General features: G+C 41.0%; 1 protein-coding gene across 3 annotated transcripts in view; it reads right to left on the reverse strand.

The window, feature by feature from the left end:
* The window catches only part of CDIN1 (CDAN1 interacting nuclease 1), a 494,484-nt gene that overhangs the window by 150,220 nt on the left and 322,836 nt on the right, over positions 1 to 21,428 (reverse strand). For all 3 annotated transcript variants that reach the window (XM_077263831.1, XM_077263841.1, XM_077263824.1), the window contains 2 exons: positions 17,902 to 17,967; positions 17,031 to 17,136 (listed from right to left, as the gene is read on the reverse strand). In XM_077263831.1, coding sequence (XP_077119946.1) covers positions 17,031 to 17,136; positions 17,902 to 17,967 — 172 coding nt within the window. The remainder of the gene's footprint in view (positions 1 to 17,030; positions 17,137 to 17,901; positions 17,968 to 21,428) is intronic.

The raw sequence follows: 21,428 nt of genomic DNA on the forward strand, positions 1-21,428 counted from the left end.
TCTATGACTGAGAGCTGGCAGCTGCTGGGAGGAATAAAGTTCATTTTCTCACAGTAGCTGCACTTTAATAGTGTTTGGGGACATGACAGGCTCCCTTGAAAATGGGTCATTGCGAAACAGCATATTTGCCTACACAGTTTGATAAAAATGCGTACAGAGAACCCCTTGGTCATTTTTATTCATTTTGCCTATAAAAATGGAGATGTAAATTCCATCTGAGTATTTTCTACAATTTTGGCGTATAGAAGATACTAGTAGATGCTCCTTTTTATAGCTTCATAGCTATTAGCTTATACTTTTGCATTCTTATTTTAAGGTAAACGAGGATCTAATACAAATACCTGTCTAATGCATGATGACAAGACTGTAACCCAAGGTTTACTAAAGAAATGCCTCAATTATAACCATTCTGCTAAGAAGAAAAGAAAAGCATGGATCCATAGCAAATGGCGGCCTTATTCCGTGCATATTATTCAGCACTTTACTGTACAGATGCATCAAGTTGTTGTCCTAACGTATATTGAAAAAAACAATGGGTGGAATCAAAGGAAATCGTTACATGAATACTTTCTATAGGTCATGAACAACTAGAGATGCACAAGGTGTAAGAAGAATGAAAAATGACATGCAAACGTGCAGGTCACCACTGAGGAGCACAGAACAGGAACAACATTAGGTGACAAAAGAGAAATGGCTGCTCCATACCGGTAAGGAAGGATCTCGTGTGTGAACTGCCAGCACAAAGGCAGGAACACTCTTCTATACATAGACAGATATGTATAAGAATCTAGAAAGATTTCTGAATACCAAATTGAGATTGTTTTCTTGGATTTCCTGTAATTTTTTTTTTTTTTTCGGAACAGCAGTAAAACCATTGGGCACTGGTTGGGCCATATCTGATCAATGAACGCTGACCTTGGAAACTATGGTTGTAGATGAGGCACCATGCAACTTCCTTGTGTGAGAAGGTCTGATGCTATACACAGAAAATCACTCCGAGTTTCATCAGTGTTTTTGGATTTAAATTAAAAAACAAAATTATGGAGGTTTTGCTTCCTTTTCGTATCAAACACTCTATGAAAAACGGACAGTAGATGGATGGCACCTAAGTGCTGTCCCATTTTTTCACAGAACTATAGATCTGAACTGGAGATATTGATCCAAGAATCGGATCAAAATTGGACGAATCTCTGATTTTGTGACCACCATTCTGCCCATGAAAATACACGAACATGTGAATAGCTCCATAGACTATAATAGGTACAATAGGTTCTATATGTAAAAAACAGATAAAACTTGTACGCAGAAAAACTCCAGCCTGAATTGGTCCTAAGTGAGAGAAGTAAGTATAACTCACATATTATGCCACAATTTAGCCCCATGCGTGCACTTTTCGTTGACTCGTAAACTTGTGCATCAATTACTAACACTTACAAATACCGCAAACTGCACAGATTTCCAATGAACCTAGTTCACAACGAGGGATATACACCCTATACTAAGGCCATGTATTTTTTGTAGACTGTTTGACACCAGCCCAAAAAGTATTCATTGACATAAAACTGGCTTTAAAAATATCACATTATATGTCTGGACATTTTATTTTTACTAGCAAACTGATCCTTCTCACAATTGGCAAAATATGTGTGTTAAACTTGGCACTCGCTCACATGTCAGTCTTTCTCATACAAGTTCTTTCCGTATTTTTCACAGATCGAACTCGTACCTATCATAGTCAATGGAGCGGTTCACATGTCCGTGTCATTTTACAGACAACGTCAGTCTCTTGTACGAGTTCTATACGTATTTTTCACAGATCGAACTCGTAGCTATCATAGTCAATGGAGCTGTTCACATGCCCGTGTAATTTTGCTGACCACGTCAGTCTTTCTTGCACCAGTTCTATCCGTATTTTTCACAAATCGAACTCGTACATATCATAGTCAATGAAGCCGTTCATATGTCCGTGTAATTTTGCCAACCGATTGGACTTGTCTGACTTTATCAATCTCGTCAATGCAAGTTAATGGTCCGCGAAAAAAATCGGACAACCCTTGAATGCCATTCTTGTACTCTCCGTTTTTCATGAACTGTATAATAAAAGAAGCTTGAGAAACCTCCGTAATTTTTTTTAATCTGATAAAAAATGATGAAACTGATGACACTCCAAATCAAAAACCTCGAAGAAGCTCAGACAAATTTTTTCATATGAGATGAATCAGTGACGTGTGAAAGTGTCCTTAGCCTAATGAAAAAAATAAGTCATGAGTTTAGAGGTGGACCACTCTTCCTCTCCCTTCAAGAAATGTGTGGACCAAGTTCCTCTGCAGCCTGACAACGCCAGTACTGATTAGTCACTGACAGATTGTGTAGGGACATAGGCCACTGGCAAGGGGAAAGGTACCACCCAGTTGTCAATTTATTCTCACATTTCCAGGAGTAATGACAGACCGATGACAAAGCAAAGATCTAGAATAAGATGATGCCCGACACTTCTGTAGAGCTAAAAGGTCCTCTGTAAAAAATAAATAAATAAATAAAAAAAAAATGAGAAAGTAAATCAGACATTGAGGAGTACAAATTACTATATATGAGTATATATAATATATATGTTAGTGACATTTGTGCATATAAGGCCAATGAACTCTGTTTTTTTTTTTTCCTTGGGAACTCCACTAGTCTTTAACGTACAGAAGACATAATTGTAATAATATCGAGACAAAGAAATGCGAGAAAGAAGAGAAAAAAAAAAACTATCATAAAATTTATGCAGAGAGAAGAGAAATGAATAGTAAATTGTCACAAATAAAACATATTCTTCCTAATTAGTTAATTTACATTTTACAAATTAATGATGAAAATTCCTGCAGGACAATAAACCCAGCCATACATCACGGAGTTAAGTGACCTGTATTTGTATCTGTAAAATCGAGGTTCATTAGGAATGTAGATGCTGTTTGTTTTACCTGTCAAAAAAAAAAAAAAAAAAGGAAGCGCTTCCCCCCCTTCCCATTTTCTCGCTCTTTCTCTTATACTCAAACACATAAATAAGTCGAATTTCTAGACATACTCTTTCTTCCCTACATTTATCATCTAAATAACAGCCTTGCCAAGATGGCATCCTTATAATAAAACCTCTCCGGTAGAGTGATGGGTAATGAAGCTTGCTTGTGAATGCAATTGAGATAAAAAAAAATATGCGAGTAAAAAAAAAGGAAAGTTGTTGAGCCAAAAGCGTGAATATTAGAAGGGCTCTGAAGCTGGTGGACTTTGCCTACCATCAATCTTCCTAGTGAGCTGTTATAGATCTGAATATTTTGATAGATGGCGGAATAATTGAGTTATCTATCTTTCTAACTATCAGAGTTGCATAAAAATTATTCTCACACGCTGGCGAATATTAAATATATTAGGTGTCCGGTTAATTTTTCATACAAAGGAGACAATAAGGGAAGTTGGTTTTATTTATTGCGGCATAAACAGCACATAATTCGAGGTAAGGATCGAATGCTCTTGTCACCGCGGATGGGAGGGTGCAGAGTAACTCTTGCTGTCAAACTATTTTACAGACCGTGTTGTTTTCTGCCACCTCGGATAATGTGCACTGGGTCATAATACGGGGACGTGTGCCAATAATGTCTACACGGTAGACATTATTGGCACCCTTCATCGTTTAGTCAACAAAATCCAATCTCTTCACAAATAGGTGGCTATGTATCAACCGTATCATTGGAATACTTTAATAGCATGTCCAAATAAATGTAACCAAAAGATGCCACCATATAGGACAGTGTTTCTCAACTCCAGTCCTCAAGATCCCACAACAGGTCATGTTTTCACGATTTCCTTAGTACTGCACAGGTGATAATTTCATCACCTGCTCAAGCATTAATTCCATCGCCTATGCAATACTAAGGAAATCCTGAAAACATGACCTGTTGTGGGGTCTCGAGGACTGGAGTTGAGAAACACTGATATAGGAGTTCAATGAAAAAAATATAGAAGAATAGAATTTGAAAACGACAGGAATAAGGGTTCCTTACACAAACACTTAGGCCACCATAAACATTAGACTAAGGGTTCATTCAAACATCCGTATAAATCGGTTCGAGATTGGAACAGATTACACGGACTGGACAGCGGGTCTCCTTATCTGAGCTTGACAGCTTCATAGAAACGGGTCGGGAAACCCGCCAGCCAGTCCGTGCATTGCGGTCCGAACTCGAACCGATTTATACGGATGTCTGAATGTGACCTAACAGTAGCCAAACCAGCCAACATCAATTGGTTTGTCCAATAGTGTAACGTATATGGGGGTCACATAACTGCCACCTGACAGATGATGGGGACAGAATGATCTGGCGTGTCCAATTTCAGAGTGCCGATTCTTTTGTTCTGTAACAGATAGGTCGCTGCCAAAGACATCTGGCAGTGGCATTCTCGTAGAGAACACAGGAATGCTCGGCCAGCTGAGTGCTCCTCTGTATGGGTGTCGCAGGAGGTAGCTATTGGCAAAAACCATGATATGGCTAGCAGATATCTACAGTGTCTGGAAGGACTTTAGCTGCACAAACCTTTGGCAACAACAGGTTTACTTCTGAAGCATTCTTGCTTTTGTCTGTTTGAGGTTTCTTTTACTGCACTTTTGAGGTCCTGCTGTAAGTGAAGGCCATTACTATCTCAGAGAAAGAGCCCACTGTAGGACACTTTGGTTGGCCAATTGGACCCTAGTGATGAATTGATGAATATGTACTACCGGTATGCTCTTTGTGCATAATCTAAGGGTATACCTTAATGCAAGGTCTTTCAATCTTTTTCTAGTGGTGTTTTACCAGTTAGACCATGGAGACCCCTGGGTCTCACCACTGGTCATAGACAACACCAAAATGTTTACAGTTTACCACAATTAAGCTTTTTCAAATTACCAAGAAATACTGGACAAGCAAGACAAGAATAGGAAATTGGCATGTTAGGTAGCTAGCTACCTCCAATAGGCTTTATTTCTTGGAGAAAGGTAATTTGCATTCTAGAGCACTGCCCCCAGTAAAAATTGTCTGATAACATCCTCTAGGACATAATAAAAATTAACTCATTAGTGGTCAAATACTCTGATATCTCTGCAACATAAATGCGAAATGAAAAAACTATACTTCAATTTATGTCCAGTTTACAGAAGAAACAGCTACCCCACCCCAAAGCCAGCAGTTATCTTACTAAACCATAAGTTAACGTATTAAACCTGAAAACTACTGTAACTAGATAGAAGACTGTACAACATATTTACTCATTATGGAACAGTTCAGAAAAGAATAAACCGGGCACGATCATGGGTGGGAAACTCATAGTTGCAGCTTGTTTTATGCGGCAGCCATAAACCAGGTGATGCTCTGCTCACAAGTCCCAAACAGGTAAAGCAGTGAATACATCCCAGGGAAAAAAAGGGTTGCGGCACTAACCTTAAAGGTAATATATTTTCTTCATTCAAATCTTTTAAAATGCCATTAACGTGGTGATAGTGGGGAGAGGAGCAGTGCAACAGGTGCACCGAAGCAGAAGACGGATGTTTTACCTTTAAAAGGTGAGTGCCGCGATATTTTTTTCCGTGGATATTTATTTATTATGCCTGCTTATATATAGCGGCATCATATTCTGAAGCGCTTTGCAGACTTTATTATCACTGTCACCACAGGGGCTTACCATCTAAATTCCCTAACAGTATGACACTGATACATCAAAGTGTTAACACTCTAAAAATTGTGACTTTTGGTGTTTTCATGTAAGATTCAAGCGGCTACGTCCAAATGAACAGAGTTGGAAAAACCTGGAATGGGACATGGTTATCCCACCTGTTAAATTCTTCAAAAGTGGAGGCACTTCCTGCAACAGAAATGTTATTCCAGACCATGGTGTAACATTTCTGGTGAGGCACAAGCCATTGACAAGATGCAGTGAATTCAGCAAGTGACTTGTATCTCTTAATTAAAGGGAACCTGTCACCCCCAAAATGGAAGTTGAGCTAAACCCACCGCCATCAGGGGCTTATCTACAGCATTCTGGAAAGCTGTAGATAAGCCCCCGATGTAACCTGAAAGATGAGAAAGAGAGGTTAGATTATACTCACCCTGGCCGGGCGGTCCGATCTGATGGGTGTCGCGGTCCGGAGCCTCTTCTTACGATGACGTCCTCTTCTTGTCTTCACGCTGCGGCTCCGGCCTCTCAGATCTTTCCCCACGCCTGCACACTGCAGTACTTTGCTCTGCCCTCAACAGGGCAGACAAAGTACGCCTGCGCCGGAGCCACAGCGTGAAGACAAGAAGAGGACGTCATCCTATGAAGATGGGAGGCCCCCGGACCGCGACGCCCATCGGACTGGAACGCAGCAGGACCGCCCCTGGGTGAGTATAATCTAACCTCTTTCTCATCTTTAAGGATACATCGGGGGCTTATCTACAGCATTACAGAATGCTGTAGATAAGACCCTGATGCCAGTGGGCTTAGCTCAACTTCCATTTTGGGGGTGACAGGTTCCCTTTAATTTGACACATCCTATTCCTGCACACCCATTATGAACAGATATCCCAACAAACACATTTGCAGCATTTCAGAAAACAGTATAAATCATGAGAATCTTATTATAGAAGTATAGCTACTCATTATAATGCCGCAGGTGATGGACTAGAATCATAGGCCAAATTGTTAGCAACATAAGTAGACAGCAAAAAAAGGGGAGAAAGAACGAATAGTAGGCCAAAAATATATTACAAAGTAGAAAAAACTTTATTTTAAACAAATATAAAAGACAAGTGTAACAGTGGGTACTCCCACAGGGCATATGTACAATTTAGACAAAAACACGGGACATGGGAAAACTGGGAGAAATAGACCAAAAGGTATTCAGATACATATAAGGCTTTGCCGAAACGCGTGTCGGAATGACGTGGGTTTCACTGGCAGTTCCCCTCCTTACTATCTAGGTGGTCCTTTGGTCATTCACACAGGTATGATAAGCTGAGACGTTTTATATTATTGCTGATATTTTTCATCTGCTGCAGAGTCCTTGCTTTCTTTGTACTATTGATGGTCCGTCTGTGACCAAAGAAATGCTGTTTATAAATGACCATGTGTGAACCAATATTATTCAGGACTACCCCTTATCTGTAGGGGAATACCTTTTGGTCTATTTCTGCCAGTTTTCCCATGTTCTGTGTTTTTGCCTAAATTGTACATATGCCCTGTGGGAGTACCCACTGTAACACTTGTCTTTTATATTTGTTTAAAATAAAGTTTTTTCTACTTTGTAAATATATTTTTGGCCTACTGATCGTTCTTTCTCCCCTTTTCTCCTGTCTGCACACCCATTATGAAGACTGGCATATGAAATGCCAGCCCTAATCAATCTGGGACTATATCTTTGAAGTGTGGGAGGAAATCAGAGCACCTAGATAAAACCTACACAAACACTACCTAACTTTATAATATGCAATTTTACCGATGATAAGCTGGCATCTAGTGACAATAACATTTTGGTTTTATCCTTATTCCCTTAACTTATTGTAATAATTAACGATGGATTACTGCCAACAATTTCAACATTTTTCTTGACAAATAATAAGTACTGTTTTTTCTGCTCTTGGACCAATTTCTAAAGGTCTGTATACACTAGCCAATTATCATTACAATTTGCATACTATTCATTATTTATGTGAATAAAGGATGTAAAAAGAAAAGAATGAAAATATTGCTTAACTCTGATCATCACACATCCTTGGGCTACAATAATTGTCTCTATTAGCAGCGCCATCAGTAAATATAAATCCATATGTAGTTGCATGATAAATAATTGTGTGATGTGCATCATAACTGTGGACCAGAAAAGTAATAGACTCCAGCAATACATTACCACCACAGAGAGAATAATATCATTGCATGCAGCTTCCACTTTCTCATAAATCGCACAACTTTGTTGCTACAGTATTTGTCGAATTAATTTGCCCTGCAAAATCATTCATCCTTGGCCTCCACTATAACCAAAGTTCTCTACCTCTTTGGCCATGTTCACATTGATTTTGTGGCTTTATTTTAGAACAGAAGCCATATTGGATGCACAATTGATCCCACCGAAATCCATTCTATAGCAAAGTTCTGGAAGGACTTAAAGAGAGCAGTTCATATGAAAAAAAAAACACCAACATAAAGTTGAAGCGGTTTTATAGGGAGGATTAAGGTAAAATTCCTACAAGTCGATGTGCAGAGGTAATCAACAATCACCGAAAATGTTTTGCTGCGGTTACTGCTGCACAAGCGGGTCACACCAGATACTGAAAGCAAAAGTTCACTCACTTTTGTAATTTACAGATAGGTGATGATGTATCATTCTGAGGTCCAAAAAGGCATGCTGTATTAGGGTGGGCTCCACTATATTCCACACATGGAACAAGAGGCGCAAAGGAGTCGAAGGCACTGCCAATATAATCAATCACTACTTTATTGTGGAGTAAATAAACAAGATGCAACATTTCAACATGTTGGTCTTCCTCACATGTAGCCTCCTGATTTTGCTTTCTTTCTACCTAATAAAGCTGTAATTCATCATATTGTCCGTATCTTGTCATCACTGTAGCCACCGTAATCTTGACAATATGAAGCCACTGGGTTGCCGATCTTCCTCTTCATCTTGTTCCTTCTATTCTTCTCATCATGACATCATCTTTAAATGTCCCTAGGTGATGTCTAAGAGTACGTTCATCCAAACATATTTTTAATCCAAGTGCTGTCCATGTGAAAAATGAAGAGCACTTATTTCCACAACGACCAGTGGTCCGTATGAAAATTATTGTATATGCTCATCTCATCTGGGTTTTTTTTGGACGAGACCTATAAATTTTAATGAGTGCTTAAAAAAAAACAAAAAACCTCCAAACGGACATAATATGTACAGCATCCATTCGGTATCAGCTTTTAATGAATCCACTGCTTTTATTAACATAGGAAACTGTATTTGGGCTGCAGATCTTTTTTTTAATGAAGGCACAAGGATGATAAAATGGATGAAAAATGGACAATTTTTTATGTGCTTGTGTGAACTTCACCTAAGATATTTTGCAGAGGTCCTGAACCCCTAAACAAAACTCTCATCTACCACGTGTGTTCATTTACAAATAGTGATGTCTTCCTATATGGTAGTAGGGTTCTTCGGTGCCCTCAGAAATTAGGATCAAGGTAGGATTGCAATTTCTGGCTCTGACTCCCATCTTATGTGACATATATAAATACCATACAAACCTGGGATCCCTAGCAAGCAGAACTTACTATAGTGATCACCAATGTGGCTAAAAGGAAAAAGATCAAAGGTGCAATCACAAATCATCACCAGTCTACAGGATAACAATTGTCAGGGCGATAGGGATGTCACGACTGGCAATTTCATTGATCACAAACACCATGATAGTGAACAACTTTGTGTCACTTGGATGGCTTTCTCAACCAATCCCAAGGTCAGTGAATGGAGTGGCAGTGCACCTACATTCAAACGTGACATAGGACCACCCTTCCGAATATTGGCAGGACCCCCTAGTAATCAGACACTTATCACCAAGGGGCTAAGACATAATTGTGGGGCAATCCCTTATAAAGATTACCAGTCAAGTAGCCACCGCTAAACACCAACACAATATCATGTCAGCTAATAATTACTATTATTTTATGGATTATGAACTCAGCCAAGATACATACAGTATATCACACAGTGACACCATTACATTTTTGTGGGTCTTTTATTATTTTTTTTTTTAAATAAAAATGTATAGTTATATTAATTCTCAAACCATTCTGAAATCCACCATCAGCCTACTTCTTTTTGTGCACTGCTCTGTGTGCATTGGGCACAAGAAGATTTCCGTGTAGTATTTTACATATTTTGGTACATAAACTATATTATAGAAGATATAAAATAGATTTCAACAAAATATCCATTTTAGTAAAACAGATCAAAAGAGATCTTAGATGTGCAGTGTACATCTAAGATCCTTGTCCGGTCAGTTCCAGAGCACACATTGGAAATGTCACTTGTAAATGCCAATTAAGAAATTACAAGGAGTTCTGAAAGGTAGGGTTTGTGGATGCTGACATTCTCCTGACATGGAGGAGAACATCTGACCAGGGCCTTTGGCAAAATAAAGAAGGGGGTAAAAAAAATATGAAGAAATTTCAAGATCTGCTCTGTCAGCTCTTATCGTTTGTGAGGAGAGATGCTTGTCGAATGTGAGCTTGGCGGGGGTGACGCTGGATGTGGAGGAGAAGCCTTGCGGTAAAGTAGATAGGTGCTGAAAGCGCTGTCGGAATGGCGCAGTGCTCTCGGGTGATATAACAATATTTGAAAGAGTGAGATGGGGGGAGGATTGAGGGTTGGGTGGAGGGACATTAAACGGAGAAGGGGAAAAAAAACAGCATTTGCATTGTCAACTGGCCTACATCTTTAGACGGCCAAGGCTGGAGACTAGATAGAAACTGACGGCTTCTCATAAACTCAGCCAGTCAATGGGAAGAATACAGAGTGGAGACAAAATTAACCTCTGCTTGCTACAGCAGAGCAGAAATGTACCGAAAACCTTTAAAAAATGGATTTCACTCTACAAGCTATTGAATATTTTCCAAACTACTGTAAGGAAAAAAAAGGGGTCATCGAAACAAGAGAGAAATAATAATAATAATCTTTATTTTTATATAGCGCTAACATATTCCGCAGCGCTTTACAGTTTGCACAGCTCATCATCGCTGTCCCCGTTGGGGCTCACAATCTAGATTCCCTATCAGTATGTCTTTGGAATGTGGGAGGAAACCGGAGAACCCGGAGGAAACCCACGCAAACACGGAGAGAACATACAAACTCTTTGCAGATGTTGTCCTGGGTGGGATTAGAACCCCAGCGATGCAAGGCTGCAGTGCTAACCACTGCGCCACCGTGCTGCATGATCGAAGGAGATCAAAATCAGAAGAGACAGGACAGGAGAGACAGGAATCACAGATGATGGAGAGTGTTTCTGCAATTGGATGTGTATATTTGTGAAGAATGAATAAAAATAAGGAAAAACAAATGGAAAAACTTCAAAAACAGCCATATATATCTCATTCTGAGCCTGCTCTTACAGACCCTGGAATATCCCCCTCTGGTTTTAAGGTATCCCCTTCTTAAATATTGGGTAAGCGGTCAGGATATGATCAAAGAGTAAATGTTTCCTGTAAAACATCTAGCATGTATTGGCGGCGGAATCTGCTGCAGAAATCCAAGGCTGGCACTTTTTCTGCGTCAGATCTGCAATTTGACCTGGGTGTTTTCACTGGGGGAGTGCATTCTCCCTGTATGAGTTGCTATCACTGGGGGCATGCACTTATTTTCACTGTATGAACTGCCATCACTGGGGATGTGCACTTCTTTTCCCTGTATGAGTTGCTATCTCTGGAGGTGTGCACTTCTCCCTGTAAAAGTTGCTATCACTGGAGGTGTGCACTTATTCTCCCTGTAAGAGTTGCTATCACTGGTGTGTGCACTTCTCCCTGTATGAGTTTCTCTCTCTGGAGGTGTGCACTTATTCTCCCTGTAAGAGTTGCTATCACTGGTGTGTGCACTTCTCCCTGTATGAGTTGCTCTCTCTGGAGGTGTGCACTTCTCCCTGTATGAGTTGCTCTCTCTGGAGGTGTGCACTTATTCTCCCTGTAAGAGTTGCTATCACTGGTGTGCACTTCTCACTGTACGAGTTGATGTCTCTGGAGGTGTGCACTTATTCTCCCTGTATGAGTTGCTATCACTGGTGTGTGCACTTCTCCCTGTATGAGTTGCTCTCTCTGGAGGTGTGCACTTCTCCCTGTATGAGTTGCTCTCTCTGGAGGTGTGCACTTATTCTCCCTGTAAGAGTTGCTATCACTGGTGTGCACTTCTCACTGTACGAGTTGATGTCTCTGGAGGTGTGCACTTATTCTCCCTGTATGAGTTGCTCTCTCTGGAGGTGTGCACTTCTCACTGTACGAGTTGCTCTCTCTGGAGGTGTGCACTTCTTCTCACTGTACGAGTTGCTCTCTCTGGAGGTGTGCACTTCTTCTCACTGTACGAGTTGCTCTCTCTGGAGGTGTGCACTTCTTCTCCCTGTATGAGTTGCTCTCTCTGGAGGTGTGCACTTCTTCTCCCTGTATGAGTTGCTATCTCTGGAGGTGTGCACTTCTTCTCACAGTACGAGTTGCTATCACTGGAAGCGTGCACTTCTTCTCCCTGTAAGAGTTGCTATCACTGGTGTGTGCACTTCTCCCTGTATGAGTTGCTCTCTCTGGAGGTGTGCACTTCTCCCTGTATGAGTTGCTCTCTCTGGAGGTGTGCACTTATTCTCCCTGTAAGAGTTGCTATCACTGGTGTGTGCACTTCTCCCTGTATGAGTTTCTCTCTCTGGAGGTGTGCACTTCTCCCTGTATGAGTTGCTCTCTCTGGAGGTGTGCACTTATTCTCCCTGTAAGAGTTGCTATCACTGGTGTGTGCACTTCTCACTGTACGAGTTGCTCTCTCTGGAGGTGTGCACTTCTTCTCACTGTACGAGTTGCTCTCTCTGGAGGTGTGCACTTCTTCTCACTGTACGAGTTGCTCTCTCTGGAGGTGTGCACTTCTTCTCCCTGTATGAGTTGCTCTCTCTGGAGGTGTGCACTTCTTCTCCCTGTATGAGTTGCTCTCTCTGGAGGTGTGCACTTCTTCTCACAGTACGAGTTGCTATCACTGGAAGCGTGCACTTCTTCTCCCTGTAAGAGTTGCTATCACTAGGGGTGTGCACTTCTTCTCACTGTATGAGTTGCTATCACTGGAAGTGTGCACTTCTCACAGTACGAGTTGCTATCACTGGAAGCGTGCACTTCTTCTCACAGTACGAGTTGCTATCACTGGAAGTGTGCACTTCTCACAGTACGAGTTGCTATCACTGGAAGCGTGCACTTCTCACAGTACAAGTTGCTATCACTTGAAGCGTGCACTTCTTCTCCCTGTACGAGTTGCTATCACTGGGGGCATGCAATTCTTCTCACTGTACGAGTTGCTATCACTAGGGGTGTGCACTTCTCCCTGTATGAGTTGCTATCTCTGGAGGTGTGCACGTCTTCTTCATGTATGAGTTACTATCAATAGGGGAGTGCACTGCTTCTCCCTGAATGAGTTGCTATCACTAGGGGTGTGCACTTCTTCTCACTGTACGAGTTGCTATCACTGGGGGCGAGCAATTCTTCTCACTGTACGAGTTGCTATCACTAGGAGTGTGCACTTCTTCTCGCTGTATGAGTTGCTATCTCTGGAGGTGTGCACTTCTTTCCACGCCTCAACACATCCGATTATCCACCACCCTTCAGATGGAACCTGAAAACCCATCTCTTCAGGAAAGCCTACAGCCTGCAATAACCATTCTGCCGCCTCACCAACCACCCGAGCTACCATGTCACCACCGCCAGAGCTGACGCGTCACCACCTCTAGAACTGCCGCCCCACCACCACCAAAGCTGCCGCACCCACGACCTTCTATCTCTTTCCCATTATCCTGTAGAATGTAAGTCCGCAAGGACAGGGTCCTCTCCCCACTGTACTGGTCAGTCATTGTAAATTTGTTTACTGTAAACCATATCTATAACCCTGTACGTAACCCCTTTTCTCATGCACAGCACCATGGAATTAATGGTGCTATATAAATAAATAATAATGCATTAGATGCAGGAGACCTGACGTTGCAGTAATTAGCCATGACTTCTTGTACTGGGTTACTACTAGCTGTTGTCACAAGTTCATTATCTCACCGATGAATATTCATTGTGCCAGGGCTGCAGACAGGCTGCATAAGGAATCCTCCAGTGCAGTCAGGGTCAGAACTGTAGAGCGTGGCAGGCTGGCATCACAACATGTCATCTGGCTGACGTACTGTGACATGAAAGCTGACCTTTGGTGGCCTAGCCTTGGCTGCCTGTGGAGAAGTGAAAACTGCCTGTGCATGACCATCTCTGCCTGCTCCATACCTGACAGATTCCTGGATATCTAACCTCGGAAAAGCATTATTTAGGTGAAGTGGAAGAAAAAAACAGCTGTGTGTATTTCATCAGCAACAGCATCCCTGGTGGACCATCCCATGTGGGTCACCGTTTACCCCAAATGCTGCATCTGAAATCATTCATCTCGTATACTTTATTACTTGCACCATTTTGCAATCTTAGCCCAACCATATGAGCTTTCTAAAGAAATCAGTGAACAATATATTGTGGATGAAGAAGAAGGGCAGCAAAGGTTACACAAGGTTTAGCAAATTACACAAAAATGTCCAAAAAAAAAAAAAAAAGGGCTTAGTATAGTTGGGGAATTTGAACGTTGAGGTGTCTACAATTTCTGTGCTTCTTAGAAAATAATTTTTACAGTGCAGGAAAATTTGGTAGAAATTTAAATATTTGTAAATATTTATAATATTTGTCATTTTTTTTAGTTATCTATCAAGAAAAAATGGTGCAAAGATTAAAAGTTGACAAAAATGGCACCCTGAAACTAAAAATGCTCCAGGGTGTAAGATGGACAGGTGTGACTTTTATCTGCTGCATAGACGTCATTGTTCACATGATAAAGACCCCTGAGGATAGAAAATATATGTGTGCATTTACTCGTATATACCGTAGATATATACATATACGAGTATATATGCTATAAAAATAAAAGACAAAATTAAATCCACTCCGCTCTGAAAAAATATATATATGGGACATCTCTAAAAATATTTAAACCTATCATATTATTTATTCTACAGTGCAAAATTGCTCATTTTTTAAGTCATCCCTCTGCCAAAAATTTGGAATAAAAAGTGAACAAAGCGTCATATGCACTCTAAAATGGAACCAATAGAAACTGCCGATCGCCCTGAAAAAAACAAGCCCTCAAAAAGCTTCATCTTTAGCAATACAAACAAATTAAAACTTTTTTTTTCTATTTTTGAAAAGTAGTAAATTCAAAAATTCAAAAGAAACTGCGGAATTGCTGTGATGATACTGGCCTGCATTATAAAGTTGTTGTTTTTTTTTTTAAACATTAGCAAGACAATTCATCCTGGAAAAAACAAGCCCTTCTCTAGATAACCGGTGGAGGACCAGAAGATTCTGTTTTTTGCACTTTCCTTTCTTACTCCCTTTGTTCCGAGCACCATAATTTTTCAGTCGACATAACCATAAGAAATACTGGACAATTTTGCTATTTGTGGTTTGCTAGGTTGTTTTTCTATCTGTTGGCCCTTTTTCTGAACCATAAAGGGCCACCAAAAGGTTAAATAAAAAAAATTATACTCACCTTACCGGGTCACCTCTCCGGCCCCTCCACTCCTCACTGTTACCCGTCCAGTCCTCGTTGCAATCCCTGAAATCCATGGACCTCTGACAATGAGCCAGGACGTTCAGCTCTGATGAGGCCCGGGGTGGTTCTGCACATTAGCGCACATCGTGATGTGATGATATTGTGACCTTTTTGCATGCTATACAGAGGTGTAGTCTAACAAGGGTTACTGCAGGTTGCAGGCTTGTTGGATGAGGTACGTCTTCAGGTTCCTTTTGAACGTTTCCATTGTAGCCGAAAGTATAATATATGTTGGGGTAGAGAGTTCCAGGGTAGGGTGGATGCGTGGGAGAAATCTTGCATACGATTGTGGGAAGAAGAGATAAGAGGGGAGTTCAGAAAGAGATCTTGTACTGGGAGACAAGGTCATAGATGTATGGAGGATCCAATCAAGGGATTGGCAGAGAAGAGAGCCTGGGGAATAGCGGGGGGACATGTGGATTAGTCAAGCAGAAGAGTTTAGGATAGATTGGAGGGGTGCGAGAGTGTTAGAAGGGAGGCTTGAGAGCAGGAGGTTGCAGTAGTCAAGGCGGGAGATGATGAGGACATGCACTAGTGTTTTCGCAGATTCTTGGTAAAGAAATGTATGCATCGGGAAAATATTTTTAAGTTGGAGTTGGCAGGAAGTAGAAAGGGCTTAAATATGTGGTTTGAAGGAGAGATCAGCGTCAAAAGTTACCCCAAGAAAGCAAGCTTGTGGGACTGGGGAGAGTGGGCAGCCATTGATTTTGATGGATAGGTCTCTTTGGGGGGTTGAGCGAGATGGGGGAAGATGATGAATATATATAAATAAATATATAGTATCCATGTACTGTATAATATTCTAACATCATAACTGTTAAGATTAAAACATGACAATGGAAAGACATCATGAATACAAACTACTACCATACACCATTACAACTAAATGTTTTTACATAATTTACGTATTCTACAAGACACAAATTATAGAATTTTGTGAATCCTTAGGAGTGTAAGTTGAAAAAACATTTATTTACAAAAAGCAAACAAAGCAGTAAATGATGGAGACAGTCACGCGGGTCTGCGGCACATAAAGAGCCTGCGCTGGGGTCCACAGAGGCCACAGGATGGCCTTCATGATACTTTAGTGCCCAGTCTCTCATCAACAGGGCAATGAAAATGCTTGAGTGCTCTTAATTACTGCAAATGAAGTGTTCCTTATGGTGAGGAGCGGAGACATTACCAGCGCGAGCAATAACAGCATAGGCTTCGTAATATGAAAACAGTTACAGTGTTGGCAGAAGTCCTAGCTGGCTGAGGACTCGTGTCAAGTTGGCAACTTTATTTTAGAAATAATCTTCAAGGTGCAAAAATATTTATTTTTAATAAAAAAACGGTCTGCAATGTGATGCTGAGAATATAGAAAACCACCACAATATGCAAAGCTGTAATCCAGAAATAACTATGGAGAACGACTAGGACAGGACCAGACAGTGACTTTTCTAGAGAAGTAGGAGTTGTGAGGTCAACCTAATCATCATAATGTAACGGATGGACAATTAAATTTTTTTTTACATGTGGCAATACTTTAATTCCCATTCCCCATGGCAAGTAGGGAGCACATGCATAGGGAAATCAGTCTCCGTCTAAGAGCTTCCTCTGTAGAGGAGTTGTACCGATGCCGGAGACTTACCTGTTCCAGTAGCTCCAAAACTGATCCTGTAGATACATGCGATGACTATTCTCATCCCCAAATGATGCCTTGCTTTCTATCCAATGCACAACATGTCCTTCGACAGCTGAAGAACAAAAACGGGAGCAAGAACAAATTTAGTTAAGAAGCGCGCATTATGGCTGTTGGTCTCAATCATTTGGCTAAAACCGATACAAACCTGCATTTAGAGAAGGGCAACAAATGTCTTGTATCAGAGAAAGCCGTGTCGGCTTTCTCCGGCAGTCCTATGCAGAATGAATGGAGCAGCGCTGTGCTGCTTGACCTCCGATCCATTCAGATCAGTCTCGGCACAACCCCGTTCTCGGGATCGCTGGCTGCACAACTTTAAAACTTGGCTCAAGTTCTTTTACTTAATATGTCAAATACGTAGCATGCATTCTCTCTATCCCTTCAATTTTAAGCTCATTTAAATAGAAAACGGTCAGAAAAATAATGTCAGTAATATTTCAGTATCATATAAAAAAAATTTTTTCTATAAGATGGCACTGTCCAGAAGGGCAGATTTATCAGTAGTTCATGGTAGATAAATATATCTTCTATGTGGATGAGGAGAATGACCTGCAATCGGCAGTCCCAAATCGGACACGTCCAATCCCCATACATGTTAGACTGTTGGCTGAACCTGTCGATATAGGCAGATTTGGCCGACATTAGTCTAATGAGTAAGGGAGCCTTTAGTATTAGTTGTTTTATCGGTGTACTTTGTGGAGTATCAAATCAGACAACAAGATGCCTGAAACCACAAAGCAACAAGGACATGTGCAAAAGGCCTAATCTAGCTAGCATAACCCAGATGGACCACACTATACTGACATCATGATGGACTTACCTACTGGCACCTCCAGAATGACATCAGGGGTTTTATCATAGCCTTTTACACGCAGCTGGTCTTCATCTATAAAAAAGACAACAAGAACATGTTACCACCAAACAATTAAAAAAAATACTTCCAAACTGGAAATATATAATTCACACAGGTATTACTACGTTACTATCAAATTCGCAACATGATAAAACAGGCCCAAGTGTTGAAGTTGCAATCCAACAAAACTATTTTATGTCTTCCTTAATCCAGAGAACGTTAAATAAAAATAAAATCACACAAAAAAGTACGATAGATAGGTAGATAGATAGACCTCCACAGATGTCAAATCAGAGCACTACACTAGCTGTGTCTCCTTCAGTCTTAGATTGGTCAGACCTCCACAGATCCCAAATCAGAGCACTACACTAGCTGTGTCTCCTTCAGTCTTAGATTGGTCAGACCTCCACAGATCCCAAATCAGAGCACTACACTAGCTATGTCTCCTTCAGTCTTAGATTGGTCAGACCTCCACAGATCCCAAATCAGAGCACTACACTAGCTATGTCTCCTTCAGTCTTAGATTGGTCAGACCTCCACAGATCCCAAATCAGAGCACTACACTAGCTACAGCTCCTTCAGTCTTAGATTGGTCAGACCTCCACCGATCACAAATCAGAGCACTACACTAGCTATGTCTCCTTCAGTCTTAGATTGGTCTGACCTCCACCGATCACAAATCAGAGCACTATGCTAGCTACAGCTCCTTCAGTCTTAGATTGGTCTGACCTCCACCGATCAGAAATCAGAGCACTACACTAGCTACAGCTCCTTCAGTCTTAGATTGGTCAGACCTCCACAGATCCCAAATCAGAGCACTACACTAGCTATGTCTCCTTCAGTCTTAGATTGGTCAGACCTCCACCGATCACAAATCAGAGCACTACACTAGCTATGTCTCCTTCAGTCTTAGATTGGTCTGACCTCCACCGATCACAAATCAGAGCACTATGCTAGCTACAGCTCCTTCAGTCTTAGATTGGTCTGACCTCCACCGATCAGAAATCAGAGCACTACACTAGCTACAGCTCCTTCAGTCTTAGATTGGTCAGACCTCCACTGATCACAAATCAGAGCACTACACTAGCTACAGCTCCTTCAGTCTTAGATTGGTCAGACCTCCACCGATCACAAAGCAGAGCACTACGCTAGCTACTTCTCCTTCAGTCTTAGATTGGTCTGACCTCCACCGATCACAAATCAGAGCACTATGCTAGCTACAGCTCCTTCAGTCTTAGATTGGTCTGACCTCCACCGATCACAAATCAGAGCACTACACTAGCTACAGCTCCTTCAGTCTTAGATTGGTCAGACCTCCACCGATCACAAAGCAGAGCACTACGCTAGCTACTTCTCCTTCAGTCTTAGATTGGTCTGACCTCCACCGATCACAAAGTGAGGACATATCCTAATAACAAGCCATCACTTTACAATTTTGGAAAAAGTCTTTAAAACTAAGATAGGGGCTTGTCCCTAATCTTTCTCAAAGGTGAAATGCCAGAGTTATAAACAAGTCATCAGCTTTCCTAAAAAATAAATGCAGGTAGGAAATAAAGCTACAGAAAGGACAACTCGGGGAATAATCATGCATTTTAACTCTATTTTATTTCTATGTTTGGTTCCATTAGTTTTAATCCAATGGTCTCAGTAAACCGCAGTAATTTTACAAGCATTTATAGCATATTAAACCCCACCTCCCCCCAGTGATCAGTACTAGCCTTCCCCACAACGGCTCTTTTGGAGTTGGTCTGTGACAAGGTTAATCGTACAGAGCTCATTGTTATTTTTCCCTTACTAGGCACCATAACGTGATCAGAAGAGCCCCCGCTATGTTAGAACATATTGCCCTTGACTCTTGAAACCCTGGAGTACGCTATAGCATTTTGTAGAGATCCATTACGGCCTTGCTTCATGTCTCCATCCATCCTTAACTAATGACCTGGATGTGTAACAGGGAAGGCTGTGTGGTCCTGTCCTAACACCTGCTGGGCTGCTGACACGGCCTTCCCACTGCTCTTTCGGCTTCACCTTTGATTAGAATTAATGATGGTTCCCAGAGGTTGTAAGCTCGCTTCCCATCCATCTATCAGCTCGGGACAAGGATTTCACAGAGACCACTTTCAAACTCTAATTCACTGCACAACACAGAGGTAAAGGGCAAAAACAGCAAAAAGGCTACACAACGGAGCATCAATACACAGGGAGAAGACAGAATATAGGCAATGACATAGTATCAGGACTGGTAACTGAATGCAATGCCTTCATCCTCCTGGAAGTAGCAATTATATTATCATTCCAAAAGATCCGCTATATCTCTACACAAGGTGCCAAACATAAGAAATGACCTACAAATCATTTTTTGTTTTTCTGTATATTTAGGGGTACAAATTATTTTTGCAATTGGAATTCATTAAAGATTTTGGACCATTTGGTTTTTACTCATTCTGAAGCAATAGACCATAAGCGTAGGGTCACACAACTGTTTTATCTCCAAGAAAATCGGTCAAATTGTACTGATCAGACTTTAATTACTTTTTCTCGGATGTGGAGAAAAATAAAAAAAACTTCCCACATCTTTCCCATTCTGAAAATCGGACACCACACGGATGTCATCCGAGTGCAGTCCGATATTTTTCACTTGTATTGACAATTTTGATACGATACTAGGATCAAAATTGGACATGTCTCTAATTTTTTCCTTGGACTACTCTGTCCAAGAGAAAAAATATAACATGTGCACAGCCCCATAAATATCATGGGTACAAAAACTACGGACAGCACTCGTTCAAGATAGTCTGTCGTGTGCACAAGCCCCAACAAGGAGGTTATAGATGGCAAACAGGGCAAAATGTGTACATTTTGTAAAAATGATTTTTAGCCTCTATTACATGTGCCCAAGTGAAAAAAAGAAATTAAAAATGTCCACATTGTGGGTTTACAGTATTCAGAAACAATGTAACTTCATTGTATAAGAAAAAAGTGACGTAATTTGCTAATATGCTTTGTGTAGTAATAGCTCATGGTTTGAAAAGTACCCTATCTCCTCGCTGTCACTGAATAGAAACCTGCAGGAGATAAAACTGTGATCATGTCATGCTCATGTAGATTTAGTAACATCTGGGTTGCAATAGCAGAGACAGCCCATGGAGAAGAGGGCCATTATTGCAGGAAGAAAATAGCAGATATGTTAGCTACCATGCAACTTTCTTGCAAGCTGAATATTAAGCATCTACACATTCTATTGGAAAATATTTCTATTTGCTCTTTTTCTTTAATGGTTTGCACACAACCTTAAAGGGAATCTGTCAGCAGGATTTCACACCCTAAACTATTTGCATGAAACTCTTTCAAAGACAAGTCCAGCAATACCTTTACATGACCAGTCTGTTCCTCCCTTACTGAGAAATCAGCTTTGCATTCATATGCAAATGAGGCTTAAGAGCTGGGAATAGAGCTGGAGTGACAGAGGCATCAGATCTACAGCTTCAATTGCA

Source organism: Ranitomeya variabilis, chromosome 1 (genome assembly GCF_051348905.1).
Source record: "Ranitomeya variabilis isolate aRanVar5 chromosome 1, aRanVar5.hap1, whole genome shotgun sequence".
NCBI lineage: Eukaryota > Metazoa > Chordata > Amphibia > Anura > Dendrobatidae > Ranitomeya > Ranitomeya variabilis.